Source organism: Hylobates moloch, unplaced genomic scaffold (genome assembly GCF_009828535.3).
Source record: "Hylobates moloch isolate HMO894 unplaced genomic scaffold, HMol_V3 SCAFFOLD_1, whole genome shotgun sequence".
Lineage (NCBI taxonomy): Eukaryota > Metazoa > Chordata > Mammalia > Primates > Hylobatidae > Hylobates > Hylobates moloch.
This window is the reverse complement of record NW_026652276.1, coordinates 19,407,415-19,429,166: the sequence shown is the minus strand read 5'-3', so window position 1 is coordinate 19,429,166 and position 21,752 is coordinate 19,407,415. Positions and strand designations below refer to the sequence as shown.

At 43.6% G+C, this 21,752-nt stretch overlaps 1 protein-coding gene across 3 annotated transcripts in view; it reads left to right on the top strand.

Annotated features, from left to right (window-relative positions):
- Positions 1-8,719: 8,719 nt before the first annotated feature.
- Positions 8,720-21,752, top strand: part of SGPP2 (sphingosine-1-phosphate phosphatase 2) — a 126,961-nt gene continuing 113,928 nt past the window's right edge. Inside the window, exon 1 of one of the 3 annotated variants that reach the window (XM_032754355.2) lies at positions 8,720-9,211. In XM_032754355.2, coding sequence (XP_032610246.1) covers positions 8,993-9,211 — 219 coding nt within the window. In that variant the 5' untranslated portion in view covers positions 8,720-8,992. The remainder of the gene's footprint in view (positions 9,212-21,752) is intronic. The other 2 variants (XM_032754356.2, XM_058438046.1) reach the window with 2 other exon arrangements.

The following is a 21,752-nucleotide window of genomic DNA, read 5'->3' as shown; positions in this document are numbered from 1 at the left end:
AGCAATGAGATACTGGAGAGAGAAAAATTATGTTTCAAAAACTACAGTATACCTGTCATTAGATTCCAGTCCTTCCTAATGTTTTGCAATTTTTATTATTTTCTAGAGTTTGGACTGAATTTTAATTTTTCTTGGCTACAAGTCTTCATAATAATGTTTTAAATTTTTTTCCTTCTTTTTTTCCCTGTTTTTCCTAATTTGGAGTCACTGAAAACTAAGCTGTGCTTTCATAAAGCCCTGTAATCCAAAGCTAGACAACTTCAACTTCAGAAGAAAGTAACAGCCTATTTACATACATAAGCCACTTTCATACCTGCCTACTGATGTATGGACTTCAGAGTAATGTGGCCTATATTGATTTTCCAGGATTGTTCTTTTGCTTGTTGTTGTTTTTCTCCCTTTCTCCCCCTACTTTCTCTTCATAGGACACGAGACTTCACAACCTTCTTAAAATGAGCCTTCCTATTAACCCAGGGCCTACCCCTCCAGGAATAAACCATCCTAGCCATGAGAGATCAGACAAAACCTGAGACCAGAGACTCATTTCCTTCTAAAATGCTTTCTCCAAAAGATTTTTAAAAAGAAAATGAGGGAAATGTGACAGGAAAATATCTTGGGGCCCCAAAATCACTCAGCTAAAGGGAAGAGTCAAGCTGGGAGCTGCTTAGGGCAAACCTGCCTCCCATCCTATTCAAAGTCACCCCTCTGCTGACTGAGATAAATGCATATCTGATTGCCTCCTTTGGAGAGGCTAATCAGAAACTCAAAATAATGCAACCATTTGTCTCTTATCTACCTATGACCTGGAAGCACCCTCCCCACTTCAAGTTGCTTCGCCTTTCCAAACCAAACCAATGTTCCTTTTACATGTTGATTGATGTCTCATGTCTCCCTAAAATGTATAACACCAAACTGTGCTCTGACCACCTTGGGCACATGTCATCAGGACCTCCTGAGGCTGTAGCATGTGTCCTCAACGTTGGCAAAATAAATTTTCTAAACTGATACCTGTCTCAAGTTTTGGAGGTTCACAAGATCAAACTGGATTTGAGTAGACCCTAATCCAATGGCTAGTGCCTTTAGAAGAAGAAGGAAAGTTGGACACGGAGAGCCACACAGGGAGAATGCCACATGACAACAGAGGAAGATACTGGAGTGGTACCCCTACAGGCCACAGAATGCCAAGGCTTGCTCGCAACCACCAGAAGCTAGGAGAGAGGCATGCAGCAACTCTGCCAACACCTTGATTTTGGACTTCTGGCCTCCAGAACTTTGAGGGTTCTGTTAACACATTTCTGTTGTTTTAAGCCACTCGGTATATGATAATTTGTAACTATAGTCCAAGAAAACTATAAAACTTAATTAGCCAATGAAAGTTAACACAATCTGTATAAGTAATTAAGCTCTTGTTGCAATAACTTAACTTCTAGTGGTGAATGAGGCAAGCAGTCACCCCATAACTACTTTTCCTGCAGGAGGCTTCTCTACAGCCTTGCTATCAGAGCCACCCACTTAGTCCTGGGTTGGAGCAGATTTTACAGACCAGGTTTGGTCCCTCTCTCAATCCCCAAAATAGTTCTGTGTCTCCCAAAGATAATCCAGAATGAGCACCAACTGTGGCACCTTGGTAAACACTGAACTGGAGCCTCCTGACTTTAATAGGGTGAACACGGCATTCAAGCTGGGAGATTAGGATGCTAATATTTTCCCTGCAACTGACTGGGATAAGTCAACGTTCTTACCCAGATCTGTCATCTGGAGACAGGAATAGAGCTGGACATTTCTCTCCAGGTGGCCAGCCTCACTGATAATAAGAGACATGCAAAGTAAAACTACCACAAGATACCATATTTAGCCTATCAGATTGACAAAAATTAAAAAGTTTGGTTATACTTCGTAGCCAGCAATATAGAGGAATAGGCAATTTTATTGACTGAAGAGGAAGTTGGTACATCACTCTCTAGAGGTCCATTAAGCCATATCTAACAATTACAAATGCACAGGCCTTTTGATCCAGCAATTCCATTGCCAGGGGTCTATTGTATGCACAGGTGGGAACAATGGTTATTTATTGCAGCACTGTTTGTAGAGTCATTGTTTGGAAACAACCCAAAGTGTTCATTACTAGAGGACTGGTAAAATAAATTACCACACATAGAATGTGCTGCAGTTAAAAAAAAATGAGTGAACAAGGTCTTTTAATAATGACATGGAATAATCTCTAAGTATATCATAATGGGCAAAGCAAGGCAGAGAACAGCAGGTAACAAATGCTACCATTTGTGTGGGGAAAAATAAAGGAAAAGTTAGTAGATTCATGTTTGCTTTAATATGCAATTAAGTGAAATTTCTTCCATCTGAAAAAGTCCTATTAAATCTGAATTATGGGGGCCTATAATGGATATCCATATCTCCAGCATTTCCCTGCTTCCAGACACTATTTACTAAATAGCAAACTTCCCAATTAATTTTCTGGAAACACTGCTTTTCTCACGTCCTTTATTTGCATTCCAAAGTTTTTTGTTTTTTTTGTTTTGTTTTGTTTTGTTTTGTTTTGAGACAGAGTCTCACTCTGTCGCCCAGGCTGGAGTGCAAGTGGCATGATCCCTACTCACTGCAACCTCTGCCTCCCAGGTTCAAGCGATTTTCCTGCCTCAGCCCTTCAAGTAGCTGGGATTACAGGCACCCACCACAATGCCCGGCTAATTTTTGTATTTTTAGTAGAGACGGAGTTTCACCATGTTGGCCAGGCTAGTCTTGAACTCCTGACCTCAAGTGATCCACCTGCCTCAGCCTTCCAAAGTGGTGGTATTACAGATGTGAGCCACTGCACCTGGTCTGCCTTTCAAAGATTTCTCATTGCCTTAAACATATACCATAAAACTCATAACCCAACATTCAGGACTTACTACTGGGAAGACACAATTTATCCTTCCCACATTATATTCTATTACTAAAATACAGAAACTCTCCATCCAACCGAAATCATGTGCTCACTGACCCCAGACACATTAAACACTTTTATTTTATTGAGGAGCCTTGACAAGAATGTAAAATATTATCAAATGGCTTTTCTACATCTATCAAAAGGACGATGTATTAGTGTCCTAGGGGTGATATGACAACGTAGCACAAACTGGGTAGCTTAAAACAATAGAAATTTATTGTTTCACAGTTTCGGAGACCAGACATCAAGGGCCATGCTCCCTCTGAAACCTGTAGGGAAATCTTTCCTAACCTCTTCTGGCTTCCGGTGATTTACTGGAAATCCCTGACATCCCTTGGTTTGCAGCTGTAAAACTCCAGTCTCCGCCTTCATAATCACATGGTGGTCCCCCTCTGTGTCTCTGTCCTCATACGGTCGTCTAAGTGAGTAAGCATCTGAGTCATAATGGATCAGGGGCCCATTCCGTTACAAGTTGAGTATGCCTTATCCAAAATGTTTGTGGCCACAAATGTTTCAGTCTTCATATTTTTTCAGATTTTGGAATATTTGCATTTCATTGACCAGTTCAGCATCCCTAATCTGAAAATCCAAAATCTGAAATGCTCCAATGAGTATTTCCTTTGAGTGTCATGTCAGTGCTCAAACAGTGTTAATTTTGGACCATTTTTGAATTTTGGATTTTTAGATTTAGGATACTCAACCTGTAACAGTATGACCTCTTCTTGACTAATTATATTTGTGGTGACCCTCTCTCAAAATAAGATGACATCCTGAAATATTAGGAATTAGGATTTCAACACATCTTTTTTTAGGGCAGGGAACACAACTCAGTCCCTAACAGATCGTATGATTTTTCTCTTTAGTTCTATGAATATGATAGATAATATCGATGGATTTCTAATACTTAACCTATTTGCATTACTAGAATAAATCTCACTTTTTTAATTAAAAAGCATTTTTTTAATGAGCTGCTGAAGTCTGACTCCTGATATTTTAAGATTTTTGAATGATTTTCACAAGTGATAGTATTCTGTCGTTTTCTTTTGGTACTATTTCAGATTTCAACATCAATATATTGCTTTATAAAAGAAAATTTGAAAAATGTCTTCATCTATGATCTGGAATACGTTAATTAGCATTGTGATCACCCATTTTTTAAATGATGGATAGAATGTTTTTGTGAAGCCAGCTAGGCCTGATGCTTTTCATAGAGGAGTATTTTATCCCCCTTTCTCTAGCTGTTTTATGATAATCAGTCTGGTTAGACTTTCTTTTCTGGGATCAATTTTAGTAAGTTGTGTTTTCCTTAAATAATATCTGCTTCATCTATTTTTAAAACTTATTTTCGTAGAGGTGTACAAAGTAGCCTCTAAGGCTTTTAAAATTTTTCCTCTGCTTTTAATGATTATTTTTCCTTCAGTATTTAAAATTTTGTGCTTTTCTTTTTCCTCTTGTTCTTTCTTTATTAGATTAGCTAATGGTTTGTCTATTTTGTTGCATTTTTTTCCAATAACTCTATTTTGCATTTGTTAGTTTCATTGTTTTTCTCTTTTCTAATTGAAGAATTTATACTTTCTTTGAAGAGGTCTGTAATTTTGGCAGATTTTTGAGATAATTCTGATTCCAGATTTGAGAATTACAGCTGTGATACATGTAGTTTTTTTAATAGAAATTGTCATCTGGTGCTCCATTTTTTTCCTTTTAGTATTGTTTTTATATTATTGCACGCATTTTTCTCTGTGTATGCATCTTATATGTGTGCAACAAATGGAAGCTCCTTGAGGCCAAGACTATGCATTGTATTTCTTAGGGCCAATAAATATTGATATCGTGGCTATGAAATTAGAGAATTAATGTAAACATGAAGAACTTGTAGTATGCAGCTTCTGAAAAGGCTCCCAAGAATCCCTACCTCTTACTACTCATATTCTTGTCTCACTCCCTCTGTCCTTCGGTGTGGGCTAGATCTAGGGACTTGCTTCTATGAAGTAGAATAGGATAAAACTATTGGAATGTTACCTCCAAGATTGGGCTATAAAAGGCTTCTATTTTGTCTGGTTCAGACTTTCTGTATTTCTTGATTTCCTCATTTGCTTGTTTTGGTGAAGTAAAGGTCTGTATAATGAGCTATTCTATGAAGTGGCTGTACAATGAGCTATTCTATGAAATGGTGCATGTGTTGAAAAAGAGGGAATGGCCTGTGGCCAACAGTCTGCAGCTAATTGAATCTACCAACCATCGTCTGAGTGATCCTAGAAGCAAATCCACCTCCAGTTGAGCCTTGAGATGATGTAGCCTCAACCAGCACCTTGACTGTGACCCTGTGAGAAACCAGAGCCAGGGGACCCAGGTAAAACCACTTGGATTCCTGCTCCGCAAAAACTTTGAGATGATAAATGTTGTTGTTTTAAGCTACTATTTTTATGTGATAATTTGTTATGCAGCAATAGATAATCAAGACAGAACCCAAATTCTATATACTTGTATTGATCCAGGAAACATGGCCCAATTGAAAACTGAACAGTTAGTTGTAATTTGGAAGTAACGTGCTCTGCAGAGAAATAACTCTAAATCAGAACTTAAAATGCAATAATGTAATTAATACCAAAATTTTTCATTTAAAATGAAGGTATTTTAACAATACTTAAAAAATTACTTTAAATTATTAAAGGTTACCAGTTGTCCCTGCCCCCATTTTTTTTTTTTTTTTGAGATAAGATCTCCCTCTGTTATCCAGGCTGGAGTGCAGTGGTGTGGTCATGGCTCACTGCAGCCTCAACCTCCTGGCCTCAAGCAATCCTTCTGCCTCAGCCTCCTGAGTAGCTAGGACTACAAGTTCATGCTATCATGCCTGACTAACTTTTAAAATTTTTTTGTAGCAATGGGGTCTCCCTGTGTTGCCCAGGCTGGTCTTGAACTCCTGGCCTCAAGCAATCCTCCCACCTCAGCCTCCCAACGTGTTGGGATTACAGGCATGTGCTACCATGCCTGGCCAATTGTCTTTTGGAATAACTTATTTTTAGTGTGGCTTCTTTTAAAAAATTGTATCTGCACACGAGTATTTATAACATGCCAAGTGAATGACAACCTGCCTAGATAAAATGTGTATATTATGGTTGAATTATAACATGGATTTTTACTGTACAACATTTTAACCAACATTAGTTTCCTAATACTGGTGGAGACTGCTGGTTGCCCACAAGAATTCTGTCCTCCACTTCTTCCGCAGGAATATAGCTTAAGCTTGACATAAGTTTGCCCTGCTAGAGATAACATTTCCAATTGTTTCTCACTGATGGAATGTCAGTGAAAGTGATGTGTGAAATTCTGCCTCACTTGCTTAATAAGACATTGCTGCTCAGAACACTCTCTCTCTTCACCCTTTCAGGAGCTGAACTTCAGATGTTCCCTAACCCAGATTAAACCATGCAAAAGAGGATGATGGCCTAAGGCTCAGTTTCAGGGCATGGTGGAGCAATAAGATGAAAAGAACCAGAGTCATGGAGTAGGGCCATGGAGCAGAGCTTCCTACTAACCTCAACTGCTTGCCTTAGAACCAGTCTATGAAAGAGAAATACATTTCTGTGTTCCTTAAGCCACTGTATTTTGGGGTCTCTGTTACAGTAGCTTAAACTTTATCTGAACTAATATTAATATATCCATCATCGATTCCTTTTAAATATGTCATTTTGTAATTGTTATATATATACAAGTGAGCAAAGTACAAATAACTGGATTTCTGCCCTGGCAGAAAAAAAAAAAAAAGGCGGGGGGGCGGGATGTGAAATGAATTTCCCACAGGTATGACTAGTGTTCAATGATCAAAGAACTACAAGGTATTTCTCTGGCATCAAGAAAAAAAATTTTTGCATAACTGCAAGCTACTATTTAATTTCTCTGCACCATTACAGCAGTCTTTCAGCCCTACCACTTCTCAAAGATGTTGATTTTTGTTAGGTTGGTTGGGAAATTCATGTTCAGAATAATCAGACTGGGCCTTAGAAAAAAAAAGGCTCTGGGGAAATGTACTTTACCACTGCCCAGGAGACTCAAGATGTCCCACTCAAGATGTTCAGAGCCAAATTCTCCTGAGGATTCCTTCCTAGATTGAATGGCTCCAGCACAATACACCTTCTTATCACGATCTCACTAGGCCTTACAGAGCTTGTCTCAAGATTATTTTTACAAGAGCCTTATAAGAAAGACAAGTGAGGATTATCATTTCATTACAGGGATAAACTGAGACATACGGTGACTTACATCAGGTGACTTGGTGAGCCACTAGAAGCTGGAATCAGTAACTGATCCTCCACGGAGATAAAATGCTCTGTCTACAAATACAATTCTTTGGCAATTAACTTAATGCTACGTGTGCTGTGTTTTGCTTTGCCTCTTTTTCCTAATTGGTAGAAAGAAAAATTGAAGCACTAAATTTGGGAGACACATGATGCAAGTGCCTTCACAGAAATATGTGCCAACATATTTCTTTAACACATAGGCAGAACAGGTCCCCCACGATCACAGCTCCAGCTTCTAAAACCAAACCACAGGGTTTTGCCTCACACCTGTAAATGACAGCCAGCAGCATTGTGGAGAGATGCTTCCACCTCCTGGGCCGAACATTTCCGTGTGTGATCCCGCCAGACATGACAATAACTCTGCGTGTCTTCTATAAGAGGAAAATGGTTTCCCTTAAGAGCTTCAGCATTCTCTCAGTCCCCTTGACTTTGTTCTCTGGACAGGACTGAGAAGCAAGAAAAGTAGAAACTAGGGCATGAAGGGGACTACATCATCCTGGAAAGTCACATCCCAAAGACATTCAGGCCTAAAAGGACAACTGAAAAAATAAGGCAATGACAGGTGTGCATTAATCATTTGTGTAACCAAATTCTTACTAGGCTTTGCACGGACAATCAGGAAACATGCAGGTTTCTGACAAGATTGAATTGCACTTTTGTTGCAGACCGATCACCTGGGCCTAATTTGACTGTTGCCTGAGCCCAGGAGGGAAATGTAGGAGGGAGGAGGGAAAACCAAGGCCGGCCTGCAGGATGTTTCCTTTGCTGTTCTGCTAAGCGCTCTAAAGCAGGTGCAGGTGCAGTGAGATACCTAATCCTGTCCCGTCCTCCAGCACGTTGTTCTCTTCTTGTTTAAACTCCCTAAATGGTCTGGTGCGGTCCTCCCAATGTCATTGCTTAAAGAGAGGCAGAGCGGAAAGAAAGAAGTAGCAGAGAGCGGTAAGCATCTTTGTTCTCAATGCGGAAAACCCAGAAAGGAGTTTCCTCCTCACCCACCTGAAAGTGTTCCCCAATTGCCAAATCAGAAGGGCGGGGGCAGCGACGCGGAAGATGACTCAGGGCCCACTTTGAACCTCCTGGGTACTTGAGCAAGCTCAAGGGTGTTCGGACCTCTAGGGAGACGTTGCATCACGCAGTTTGGAAAGAACTTGGGAATTTTCCCTAGGGGCCTCGCTGTATTTACTGGGAACTAGTCTTGCAGGAAGGTGGGAGTATGTGGCTGGCTGTGGGGAGCTGGCGTGGGGGGAAATCCGACTTCACCTTGGGCTCAGAGTTGCAAGGAAGGTCACTGTGGGATCAGCCTGAGCCCGAAAGGATGGACTAATGGAAGCGGCCGCAGGTGCACGCGCGCTCGGCCGCTCCCATTAGTGTCACGGCTGCCGGGGGTGGGGGGGGTGGGGGGGAGAAAGTGGGGTGGGGGGTTGGGGGCGCCGGGAGAAGAGAGGCGCAGTTCGGACGTCGGCACTTCTCCGCCCGGTTACAGGCGGTCCTACCCCCCTGGCCGGCCGGGGCCGCCCAAGCCCTCCGGGAAGGAGAGAAAGGGGGACGCGTCTTGCGCAAGGTGGAGGCAGACACCTGGGCGGGCGCTAGGACCCGGGCGGCGCACCTGTTGGCTGGGCCCGGGGCCCCGCCCGCCCGGCCTCCGCCCGGAGTGCGCGACCGGCGGGGGCGAGGCGGGAGTGGCGGTGCCAGCGGAGGGCACCGGCCCGGCGTGGCAGCGGCGGCGGAGCGCGGCCCCGGGCACACCATGGCCGAGCTGCTGCGGAGCCTGCAGGATTCCCAGCTCGTCGCCCGCTTCCAGCGCAGCTGCGGGCTCTTCCCCGCTCCGGATGAAGGCCCCCGGGAGAACGGCGCGGACCCCACGGAGCGCGCGGCGCGGGTCCCCGGGGTCGAGCATCTCCCCGCAGCCAACGGCAAGGGCAGCGAGGCCCCGGCCAACGGGCTGCGCAGAGCCGCGGCGCCAGAGGTAACCATGGGCAGGTGTTCGCCGGGGACGGGGAGGGGGCGGCTGCGGACGTGCGGGTCCCGGCGACTCCGCCACGCGGGGCCGGCCGGGCCGAGAGGGCGCCGTCCCCGGCAGTGACCCGGCTCCCGCCGCTGCGAGCGGACTGGGAGGCCTGGCCTTCCAGTAACCAGGATGCCACCCTCCAACGCTGCCAGGGGCAACCGGGTCTATTGAGATATCCCCAGATGCTTTCAATGCAGTCCATTTAGAGACTTCCCACTTTCCAAAGTAGTTAAATTCACGTAGATGCCAGCAAATATGTAAGAGTTACGTAATGGAACAGAGGAGCGGGGATGTCCTTGGCACTTCCCCGGGGAGACGTTCTTAGACTCCCCCCCACCCCCGTATTCTTGCATTTCCGCCCATCCCCCTTCCCTGATCCGCACAAATGCGGGTACAGCCGGGCTCAGCGCGCTCCTCACCGCGCTGCACCGCCGGCTCTGGGGACAGAACTTGGGGCTCACACAGCTCCTAGAGAGATTTACAACCTCCCTGGACTACCCCCGGCGATGATGTCTTAACAGCACCTCCCGCTTGCCCTCCCCCAGAGTCTGGGGATCCTTCCTGCCTGGTGGGTCTTTTATGGACCGACACCAGTGACTTCTAACAGATGCTTCTGGGAGGGAAGCTCGCTACGCTCCCGCTAGGTGTTCAGAGCGTGGTTATACAACCCACTGCGGCTTGTGGGGAACCAGCGTGCCTCGTCGTCGCAGTGCACAGGGACTTCAGGCAGGAGGGACCAGACGGGCTGCACTTGGCTTCTGTGGACGCATGTCTACCGGGAGCACTGGCAGCACCTGCCCTTTCCCTCGGCAAAGTCAAAAGTGTGGCGCAGGAGAACAGAAGTAAACGTATTAATAATTCGAATTCCTTGTACACAGCCACATTTTGTTCTTCCCAGAAGGTTTTGGTGAAAGAAAGGTGGCCTTTATTTACGTGTAAATTTCTGGATGTAGTAACTGAGGAATTATGAAGAACCTGGCTTCTGTGTGGGATGGACTATTATAGGCATTGGATTATAGAATTAGTTTGGGAGGGTGAGGGTGGTTGTGTGTTCCATTCCAGAGAAATCTCCCTCTGTATTTTTTCCTCTTTATTGTTCCTTCTTTATCCCATGTGACATTCTGGTAACTTATAGATGAGTATGAGAACCCCTCTTTTTTCTCTTGCCTTGTCTTAAAAACGGGGCAGAGTAGGGGGGATAAGAAATCAGCTGGGCGTGGTGGCACGGCCTGTAGTCCCAGCTACTCGGGAGGCTGAGGCAGGAGAATAGCTTGAGGCGGAGGCTGCAGTGAGCCAAGATCACGCCACTGCACTCCAGCCAGGGCAACAGAGCAAGACTCCGTCTCAAAAAAAAAAAAAAAAAAAAACAAACAAACAAAAAAAACAGTCCCATGGCTGAAACATGCCGTGACATATTCGGTGCACACACTGTTTACACACACAGGTAGACACGTGAGTTGCTTTCTGTTGCTCTCTTCACAAGCTTCTACCCTGTTTTCTCTAATTCAGGAAGCTGAAAAAGAGTGAATTGTTCCACCAGTACTTCTCAAACTGTTTTAAACATCACCCCTGGTAACTTAACTTAAACTCCAGAGTTGGATCCTCTTGACCTTTAAAAGCAAGATAAGCAGATTTCTTACACTGTGTTATCTTCTTACTGCTTGACAATCCTGGGTCTTCAGTGAGTGAAATTGTGGGGGTTTCCCCACACCCATCCAGCTAACACAGGACTTCTGCTCACAGATCATGTAAAAGCAAGAAAGCCGAATGCCCAAGATAAGAAATCATTGTGTTGGTATATAATGGGGGAAATCATAAACTTGAGAGTGCTTGATAAATGAAAGGTTAATTAATGTTTTTACAGATGGGTTGGTTTCAAATGACTTGGGAAGATTAATCCTTTACATACACACATTGAGTACCCCCCTCAAAAATGATCTCATATCTGCATTCAGGTAATTTACAGGACTTTAAGGGAGCAGTTGTGAAAAGTGTGCTGCCCTCTCTGCAGGCCTTTGTACAGGCCTTGGCCTGCCTGAGCTGCGTGTCTTTTCTCTAAACATCCTCCCCTCTCATCCTTCTATTTCCAAAGGTCAGTTCCTCCACAGGTGCCTTCTCTGGCCTTCCAGTCTAGCTCCTCCTGCTGTAGTTTCTCTTTGCTTTCTGCATTTCTTCATTACAGCATTTATCACATTGTTTAAATGTGCCTTTGTGTGGATATCTGATTATTCCCAGCCCCTCCAGAGGATGATAAACTCTAAGAATGCAGGCAACTTGTCTGTTATGGTCCTTATTTTTTTCCCATAGCCTGGCATATAGGAGGAGCTAGTGACTTTTGTGAATACATGCGTGTAGATTGCAATATAAAATTATAGTTTCAAACTTTTTTTTTTTAAGAGACATGGTCTTGCTGTGTCACCCAGGGTGGAGCGCAGTGGCACAATCATAAGTCACTGCATCTTCCACATCCTGGGCTCCTGCGGTTCTCCTGCCTCAGCCTCCTGTGTAGCTAAGACTACGGATGCATGCCATCTTCTGGTTTTTTTGTTGTTGTTGGTGGTGGTGGTGGTGGTGGTTTTGTTTGTTTGGTTGGTTTTTTGTAGCGACAGGGTCTCACTATGTTGCCAAGACTAGTCTTAAATTCTTGGCCTCAAGTGATCCTTCTGCCTCAGCCTTGCAGAGTGCTGAAATTATAGATGTCAGTCACTGTGACTGGCGATGTTTTGTTTTTCTTTAAAAAAGAAAATGAGTGAATGTTGAAACACAAGTGATTTTTCCTCATAGCCTAGAAGGTAGCACCAGGACATTGATTTAAGACCCTTCAAACGATAGAGAAGTTTTCTTCTTCATTTGAGTGACTTTAGATCTTAATGAATCTCATTTACCTTCCCACCTTTCACATTGTCTATATTTGTTTTAATTTTGAAACAGGACAAGTGTTTCCTGTTTTCAAGTGACTAAAAGTTTCCTCTACAAGTTCTCATTACACCACACACTGCTAGCTTAAAGATTAACTGCATCTTTTACAAACTAGGAGTGGGTTTGGCTTGTACAAGCCTGTCATTGAATAAATTGGACTGGGCCTTAGAAATTGCCCAGTAGTCATGAATTTCGCAGAAAGTCTGAGTCCTGAAGGGTTAAGAGATTTATTGAGGACCTCCAGGATATCCACACAGTCAGGGTGAGTCAGATCTTTTGACTCCCAAGTCTAAACTTCTTTCCTCTGTGCAGATTCCAGGGAAAATTCCAGGGCCTCACTGTATCTGATTCACTGAGGTGTGTCCTGTTGGTACTGGCTGGGACAGGGTGGAGATCGTGTGAAAAGAGGTGGTATTGCTTTCAGTTTGCAAGGGTATCTGACTTGCAAGAGTAACTGTAGGAAGCCATTTTTGGTTATTGCTTTGGGAGGCACTGCCCTGAGCAAAACGCAGGATCCTAGGACTGGGCCAGGAAAGTAAAGGTGTGATGAGAATTTCGTTTATTTGTCCTGAGGTAAAGCCAGCCTCGGATATAATGGTATTTTGATTTCTAACATTTTTGCTTACTCAATACAGTTGTATTTAGTTAGACTCTGCAGTGCCTTCCTCAGCATTACGTTAGACTAAGGATCATCTTTTCTAATATCCCTGCGTCCAGTACTTTTTGATAACTGCTCAGACATAGTTCTCACATTGACTTAGGGAGAGGTTCAAAGATAAGTTGTTTCTAGAAATCTTAGACTCCTAGTTTCCCTCTTGAAACATTTGAGGCTCTAAATCTGTTAATCTACGAAACCTTGATTTCATTGGCGTGCTAAAGTACAAACACTACATCCTGGAAACCAGGAGACCAGGATCTAGTTTTATGTTCATGTCATTTTGGACTTCTCTGAACCTCGGTCGTCCCATCTGCAGAATGAGCAGAGTGGGAGAAAAAAAAAAAAAAAAACACATGGTTTTCTTTTTTTTTTTTTTGAGATGGAGTCTCACCCTGTCACCCAGGCTGGAGTACAGTGGCTCCATCTCAGCTCACTACAACCTCTGCCTCCTGGATTCAAACGATTCTCCTGCCTTAGCCTCCCAAGTAGCTGGGATTACAGGCATGCCCCACCATGTCCAGCTAATTTTTGTATTTTTAGTAGAGATCGGGTTTTGCCATGTTGGCCAGGCTGGTCATGAACTCCTGACCTTAGGTGATCTGCCCGCCTCGGCCTCCCAAAGTGCTGGGATTACAGGCCACCTCCCAAAGTGCTGGGATTACAGGCTGGGATTACCATGCCTGACCAAGAACCATGGTTTTCTAACCATGGCTGTACAGTATAGTCACTTAGAGAAGCTTTCAAAATAAAACAAACATAAACCAATGTCCAAGATCCAGGTTAGAAGAGGGGTCCAGAGTAGCTGGTCAGCAAAGTTGGGAAGCTCTGAGTTCTCTTCTCCTGGGACCCACCACCCTTAGTATATTCAGTAGGAGGGTGGTGATGGCTGCAGGCAGTGGTCACGGCAGCTGTGACATTTTGGCTTCACCATAACTAAACTGGCCAACAGATAAGACTGCCAGTTTTTATTATCCTTTATTGGATGCTTACGTCTGAAATGACAAAATGAGATAGTTCAAAAGAATACATTTGATCTTTTTTTCTAGTTACAGATATCATCATTGTTCACAGGAGAAAACTTGGAAACACATGAAGAGAAAGTTAAATTCATGCCCATTATATCACCGCCCATTGCTAATCACTTAGTAAATGTTCAGCCCAATTTTTAATGGCCACATGTTCCTCCACAGGATGGATATACTGTAATTTAGTCAGCTAGGTGCTGTGCCTTTGGGTTGTTTCCAGTTTTTGCATTAAAAATGATAACATCTTTGCACAAGTGTCTCTCCACCTGTCTTTGATTATCTTCTAAATAAAATGTCCAGACTTGAAATTGCTGAGTGAAAAAAATGCATATATTATTGCTCTTAATAGCTACTACCAAACTGCCCCACAGAAAGGGTCTACTAGGGCAAACCACTACAAGGGCAGGTTTTCTCACACACTCACCAATGTTAGGTATTAATACTCTCTTCAATCTTTGGAGAAAATAAACCACTTTGGCTTCTATCTCATCTTTGCTTTCTTTATTTCTGGTCAACGTCTATGGATCACTACCATGTTTCTGGGACAGTCCTCAGACTTAGAGACATAAAGATCAATACAATTTAGTTTCTTCCCTGTGAAAGCCCAAATAAAAGGGTACAGTGCAAAAAAAAAAAAAAATACTAGAATAGAACGATGAATACAAGGACAGGGAGACAATAGCAGGAGTAACTCACCTTCCCAGGGGAGCCCATGAAGTCTTGAGTTGGGGCTTAAAGAGTGGGTAGGAATCAAACAGGCAAAAATGGGAGAAGCTCTTTCTTTACCTGGATTCTCGTGTGCTAGAACATAAAGACACATGTCATTTTTGGTGAATGATGACAAGTTCAGCTTGGGTATCATCAGAGTGTCAGCAGGAAATAGTTGGTCTACTTAAAAAGGGTGATTGAAACCCTTAAAAATAGTTAAAATGGTACACTTTATGTATATTTTACCTTAATTTTCTTAAAGAACATAGGTTCTATTCCACCTTTAGGGAAGGAAGCATAGCTCTCCATTTCTTTTCTTTTCTTCTTTTTTAAAAAAAATAGAGACAGGGTCTCATTATGTTGTCCAGGCTAGTCTTGAACTTCTGGGCTCAAGCGATCCTCCTGCCTTGGCCTCCCAAAGGGCTGGGATTATAAGCATCAGCCACCACAGCCAGCCTCCCTGTTTCTTAAACATGGGCTGCACATAGTGACTTCCTTCCAAAGAGTGCAATATGGAAAGAGAAGGGGGAAAAAAGTAATTTTACAGTGTAGAAACTTGACAGACACTCCGTTGGCCAGATGATCAAGGTCAATATCACCAGTGGTAAGTCATGTTGACATCATGTTCTCTTGATGCATATTAAAATTATGCATTCTTGTTACATGTTGAGGGACATTCTGCAAAATATCTGACCAGTACTCTTCAAAACTGTCAAGGTCATCAGAAACAAGGAAGTTCTGAGAAGCTGTCACAACTCAAGAGGAGTCTAAGGAGGCATGACTAAATGTTATGTAGTATCCTGGATGAGGTCATGGAACAAAAAAAAAAAATAGGTAAAAAATAAGGAAGCCTTTGTAAAGTATGGACTTCAGTTAATAATAATAATAATGTATCAATATTGTAACAAATGTATCATACCAACATAAGATGTTAATCATAGAGGTAACTGGCTACAGGATATAAGGAAGGCTGGGAGTATATGGGAATTGTGTATTATCTTTTCAATCTTTTTATAAATTTAAAACTTTTCTTTTAAAAAAAGTCTATTTAGGCCAGGCATGGTGGCTCTCTTGAGGTCAGGAGTTGTAATCGCAGCACTTCGGGAGGCCAGTCGGATCACTTGAGGTCAGGAGTTCAAGACCAGCCTAGCCAACATGGTGAAACCCTGTCTCTACCAAAAAATACGAAAATTAGCCGGGTGTGGTGGCACATGTCTGAGGTACGAGCTACTTGGGAAGCTGAGGCATGAGAATTGCTTGAACCCGGGAGTTAGAGGTTACAGTGAGCCAAGATCATGCCACTGCATTCCAGTCTAGGTGACAGAGAGAGACCTTGCCCCCCTGCCCCAAGTCTAATTAAAAATTTTACAAGGTGGGGGTGATTGAAGGACTGTTTACAGAGATGTGGGCAGGGTTGGAAGAAAACCAACATGGGAAGATGAAGCATCTTGGAGCAAGCAACTTCAGCCTCAAAAAGCAAGAACAGGGAATAGGGTTCGGGTAACCCCAGACCCATTGAGAGCTTAGATGGCAGAGGGAATCCCCTGACCAGAGCTGAGGCCCTTAGCAAAGAAAGGCAGCCACAGCCAGGCAGGAAGAGGTTGAGGGGTGGGGATCAGATCTCAAGCTCATTCTCCATATGGCCTCTTTCTCATATCCTACCAGTGCCCCCCGCCTTTTAACCAAATTTAGCCCATAGTCAGGGAGCTTGGGAGCTGGCTGAAGCAGTCCTTCAAGGTCAGCCTCCCTGGAGAAAGGCAGAGTGGACCAGAGAGGAGAAATGGAACCCACCCAGTGCAGGTTGCATGAAGAAATTGGTGTGATATTACAGCTGCAGTTTTGGGCTGCAGCCAGAGTTTTAGGCTGAAGCCTTAATGTGGCTTACTGCAGAATTTGGACTTTATCCTATAGACAAGAAGATAGCAGTCAATTTATCCTGTGTGCCAAATCGGAATTGGCAACTGAGAGCACTGTGTTAAGAAGGGATCTCAGGGTGTCTCTGTGCAGGATTGATGGGGATGCCTGTGTGAGTATGGAGGAAGCCCAGTGGTGAAGCCTTTTAAGAAACAGTGATGTTAGATTCAAGCAGCAACAAATGCAGGACTCACATGAAATCAAACCTTAATGTCTGTTTTGGGTTCTTCATGATACTTCTATTGTCACTCTCACCCACAGATGCTTTACGAGGAAAAAGCACAAATGGTTTCTTAAGACAGAGGTTGCCATGTTTTGAATCATAGGATCCCATCATTATGACTACAAGCTGATTGAGCCAGGGCTCAGCCCTGGAGTGAAAGGCAGCCTTCTATAGGCTGGTCAGCATTTTATGACATGCCTTGGCATGGGGACGTCATCCAATTAAGATCATGCATATTGTGTAGTGACTAACAGACTCAATCGAATTGCTCCCTCAGCAAGTCTGAATGCAAGACCCAGACATAAATGTTAGAGTTCTGACAAACCTCAGAGAAAAGAGGGAGGTTGTAAAGAAACAGAAGCCTCAAGGCGCAGGAAACAACAGGAACTCAGAAGCCAGAGGTGGAGGGGGGAATGAAAAGTCTGTAGAAAAGATAGGCCAGACACGGTGGCTCACGCCTGTAATCCTAGCACTTTGGGAGGCCAAGGCGGGTGGATCACCTGAGGTCGGGAGTTCGAGGCCAGACTGACCAACATGGAGAAGCCCTGTCTCTACTAAAAATACAAAATTAGCCGGGCATGGTGGCACATGCCTGTAATCCCAGCTACTCGGGAGGCTGAGGCAGGAGAATCGCTTGAACCTGGGAAGCAGAGGTTGCAGTAAGCCAAAATCATGCCTTTGCACTCCAGCCTGGGCAAAAAGAGCTTAACTCTGAAAAAGAAAGAAAGAGAGAAAGAGAGAAAGAAAGAGAGACAGAGAGGCCGGGCGCGGTGGCTCACGCTTGTAATCCCAGCACTTTGGGAGGCCGAGGTGGGCGGATCACGAGGTCAGGAGATCGAGGCCATCCTGGCTAACATGGTGAAACCCCGTCTCTACTAAAAAATAGAGAGAGAGAGAGGGAGAGAGGGAGGGGAGGGGAGGGGAGGGAAAGGAAGGGAAGGGGAGGGGAGTGGACAGGCAAAGCCAAACAAAGCAGAAAAAAAAAAATTCTGAATGGAAAAAGAAGCTAAGACTTGAGTATGGCAGATTCCACTGAGCGTGAGAAGCTAGAGGAACTATTGTGTTTCAGGATAGAATGGCTCAGAGAGGACCTTAGGAAAGAAGCTGGCTGTGTGGCTGCTGCAGTTTTCTTAGTTCTTGAGGAATTATATTATAAACGCTTCTCAGTGGAAGGAGCCTGTGGGGATCTCCCAGTGCAACCAGAATGTGCTGATCCCTACTACTTTGAAGGATTTGCACGATTGCAAGTAGGTCATTATTTCTCTCACTGTAGTTGCGAATGGTGGCTGGTGAGGAAGAATAATGGGGAGAGGAAGTTAGATCCCTCTGCTCACCTGTGTACCCTCAGGGCCTGACATGCCTGGAGCAGCCAGGTATTTAATCCTACCTGGTGAATGGAAGCTTGAAGGGTGTGTTAAACTCGCCTTTTTCTGACTTGGCAGAAATTTGATCACCTGCCCTTTCCTCTCACAACAGAAGTAACTTATCCCTGGACACTTGGCCTGGCTGTGTCTTCTTGTAGCTTGATGATTTTTTTTCCCCTGTGTTGGCTCCTTTCTTTTTATCCAGGAAACTGATAGAGGGTTTTGATTAATGAATAACTTTTTAATTGCTTTGCTTTCTTCTGATGGATGCCGTGAAGGGAGGTATTGCTGAAAAGTTAGTTGACGGTGAAACATCTGACAAGTTTAAAAATGTATTTCAATCACTATATTTTAGGAAGGCTGTGGACAGTGGGCCTGGTGTGATTTTAACTTTTTTGACTTCTAATTAAGATGTCAAGACATTTGCATTTTTCAAATAGCACTTTCACTTCCTCTTTTTACAGATTTTGTTAATGATTAAGTCCTCTGTGGTCCCGATAAGAATTATGTCCTGAACAAAGGCATTCTTGCATTTTATCTAGCAGGAGATTTTCTTGTGAGAAAACACTGTCACGGTTTCCAGGCAACGCATCGAGAGTGTTCCTGTCTATATTAGGAATCTATGAAAATACTAAAATTTGGGGCATCCGCAGGTCCTTATTATTCTTCTTGCCTGGTGAGATGCATTCCATATACTGAGAAAGTGAAACATTGAAAAATCAAGGCCAGACTTTGACTTGTATTTTTTGATTAATTAATTTTTAATTTTATAATTGACACATAATAATTGTATATCTTTATGGGGCACAGCGCAATATCTCAGTGCGTAGGTGTGTGACTCATGTTTTTTGTCCCCTCAATCTTGCTTCAAGCACAACAAAAAGTCCCTGAGGCTTGGGCCAGAGCGGGTGAAAAGGGAAGGCACCAACCACCTAAGATCTTGAGGGCAAGGCTTGGGAGTCCTGGGAAAGGGGGCAGTGGTTTCCCTCAACTATTTTAAATACTATCCCTTCCTCCCCCAAATGCTCATTGGCAGTGCCATACCTCTATTGTTTAATGAAAAAACAAAACACCCGATTCATCGTTACTTTGTTAATTTGGCAAATGCCTTCCTAAGAAATGCCCTTTCTGTCATCTCAGGGTATGTTTGATTCGTCCAAATGGCAAAAATTTTGTTTCCATAAAATTTTATGAAATACTGCCCATCAAAGCAAAGATTCCTGTAGGTAGGAGAAAGAGGTGTAGTGGTGAATGCACAGACTCCTGGGGTAATGAATCGGCAGCTAAAAAAGACCAGGCCTTAATTGGTGGAGAAAGGGCTTAGGTGAAAGACAACTAAAGGATGACTGTGAAATAGAACATCAAGTATTTTGTTTAAAGCCTTGACAAGTGGAAGGAGCCTCTGTTAGAAGTTGGTTTGTGTATTAGGGTTCTCTAGAGGGACAGACCTAATGGAATGGAGATATATATATATATATATATACACACACACACACACACACATATATATATGGAGTGTATATATATATATGGAGTATATATATATATATGGAGTATATATATATGTGTGTGTGTATATATATATGGAGTATATATATATATGGAGTATATATATATATGGAGAGTGTATATATATATATATATATATATATGGAGAGTATATATATATATATATAGAGAGAGAGAGAGAGTTTATTTAGTATTAACTCACACAATCATGAGTCCCACAATAGGCCTTCTGCAGGCTGAGGAACAAGGAGAGCCAATCTGAGTTCCAAAACTGAAGAACGTGGAGTCTGATGTTCGAGGGCAGGAAGCATCTAGCACAGGAGAAGATGTAGGCTGGGAGGCTAGGCCAGTCTCTCTTTTTACATTGTCTGCCTGCTTATATTCTAGCTGAGGTGGCAGCTGATTAGATTGTGCCCACTCAGATTAAGAGTGGATCTGCCTTTCCCAGCCCACTGACTCAAATGTTAATCTCCTTTGGCAACACCCTCACAGACACATCCAGGATCAATACTTTGTATCCTTCAATCCAATCAAGTTGACACTCAGTATTGACCATCACAAGTCCGCCCTTTGTCAACTTGAACCAATGCACAGCTCCTGAGATCATATGTAATCTTCATATACAGACAACAATAAGGTTATAATTATGTCTAACATAATACAACTACCCTTCGTACAACAGGAAACTCACCAAGCCCCAACGCAAGTACTATTACATAAAGTTAACAATACTTAAATGCTGATGTGAAGTCAATAAATCTTATGTCACATGATAAAGGAGAAAGGAAATAAAATGAAGTTATTTTCTTAGTACAAGTGTATACACGCACAAACGTGTTTTAACAAAAGAATAAGGAAATACTCATGACAATTACAGTCCTGGTTTCTGTAGCTGGTCACATGGTCATAGCTGGTATTGATGACTACCTTCTACTACCGATTTCCTTTGCCTTCAGCAAGCACTTCAGCAGGTTGTGGTTTTTTTCCTCGTAGAGTGATCCAAACCTTCATTCCTGAAGGGTCTGGGTCATTTGTAGTCTTGCCTGGATTGGGCTGTTGTAGTTTCCCATTGACCTTAATCACAGGGTATGGTAATACTAAGAGATGTCTTAATGGATCTTCTGTATTCCATGCATCCTCTTCCTTAACTCTGTTGTGAAGTATCATCTTGATAGTCTGGGTCAGTCACCCCAGGCAACACTGTAACTCCTTTCTTAGCCTGTTGACTTCAAGGTAGGAGGAGCCCAAAGTGTCCAGATGGCAATCTTAACTTCCAGTTTAACGGAATCATCGTTGTGCCTCCTGGTGGCAGCGTTCCCCACTCTGGAACTAAGACCTCTAGGCCAGCAGAACATAATGTCACAGGAACAGGAAGCAAAAATTTTGCTAGTGGATCCCTAGGGGTGATGGTGAGTTGTGCTACTTCTACTTCCACCCCTTGATTCCTGGACCCATGAATCTTGACTATGGGAGAAATAGTACCATATATTGGACACTGATTCAGAGCATGCACGGCCTTCTGGAGAGCTTTGCCCCAGCCCTGCAAAGTATTGTCACTTAGTTGGCATTGTAATTGTGACTTCAAAGGCCATACCACCATTCTATCAATCCAGGTGCTTCAGGATGATGGGGAACGTGGTACGACCAGTGAATTCCATGAGCATGAGCCCACTGCCATACTTCTTTAGCTGTAAAGTGAGTGCCTTGGTCAGAGGCAATGCTGTGTGGAATACTGTGATGGTAGATAAGGCATTCCATGAGTCCACAGATTATAGTCTTGGTAGAACATTGCATGCAGGATAGGCCAACCGATATCCGAAGTAAGTGTCTATTCCAGTGAGGGCAAACCTCTGCCCTTTCCATGATAGAAGAGGTCCAATATAATCAACCTGCCACCAGGTAGCTGGCTGATCACCCCACGGAATGGTGCCATATCGAGGGCTCAGTGTTGGTCTCTGCTGCTGGCAAATTGGGCACTCAGCAGTGGCCGTAGACAGGTCAGCCTTGGTGAGTGGAAGTCCATGTTCCTGGGCCCATGCGTAACCTCCATCCCTGCCACCATGGCCACTTGTTCATGGGTCCATTGGGTGACGACAGGGGTGGCTGGGGAAAGAGGCTGAGTGGTGTCCACAGAATGGGTCATCCTAGCCACTTGATTATTAAAATCCTTCTCTGCTGA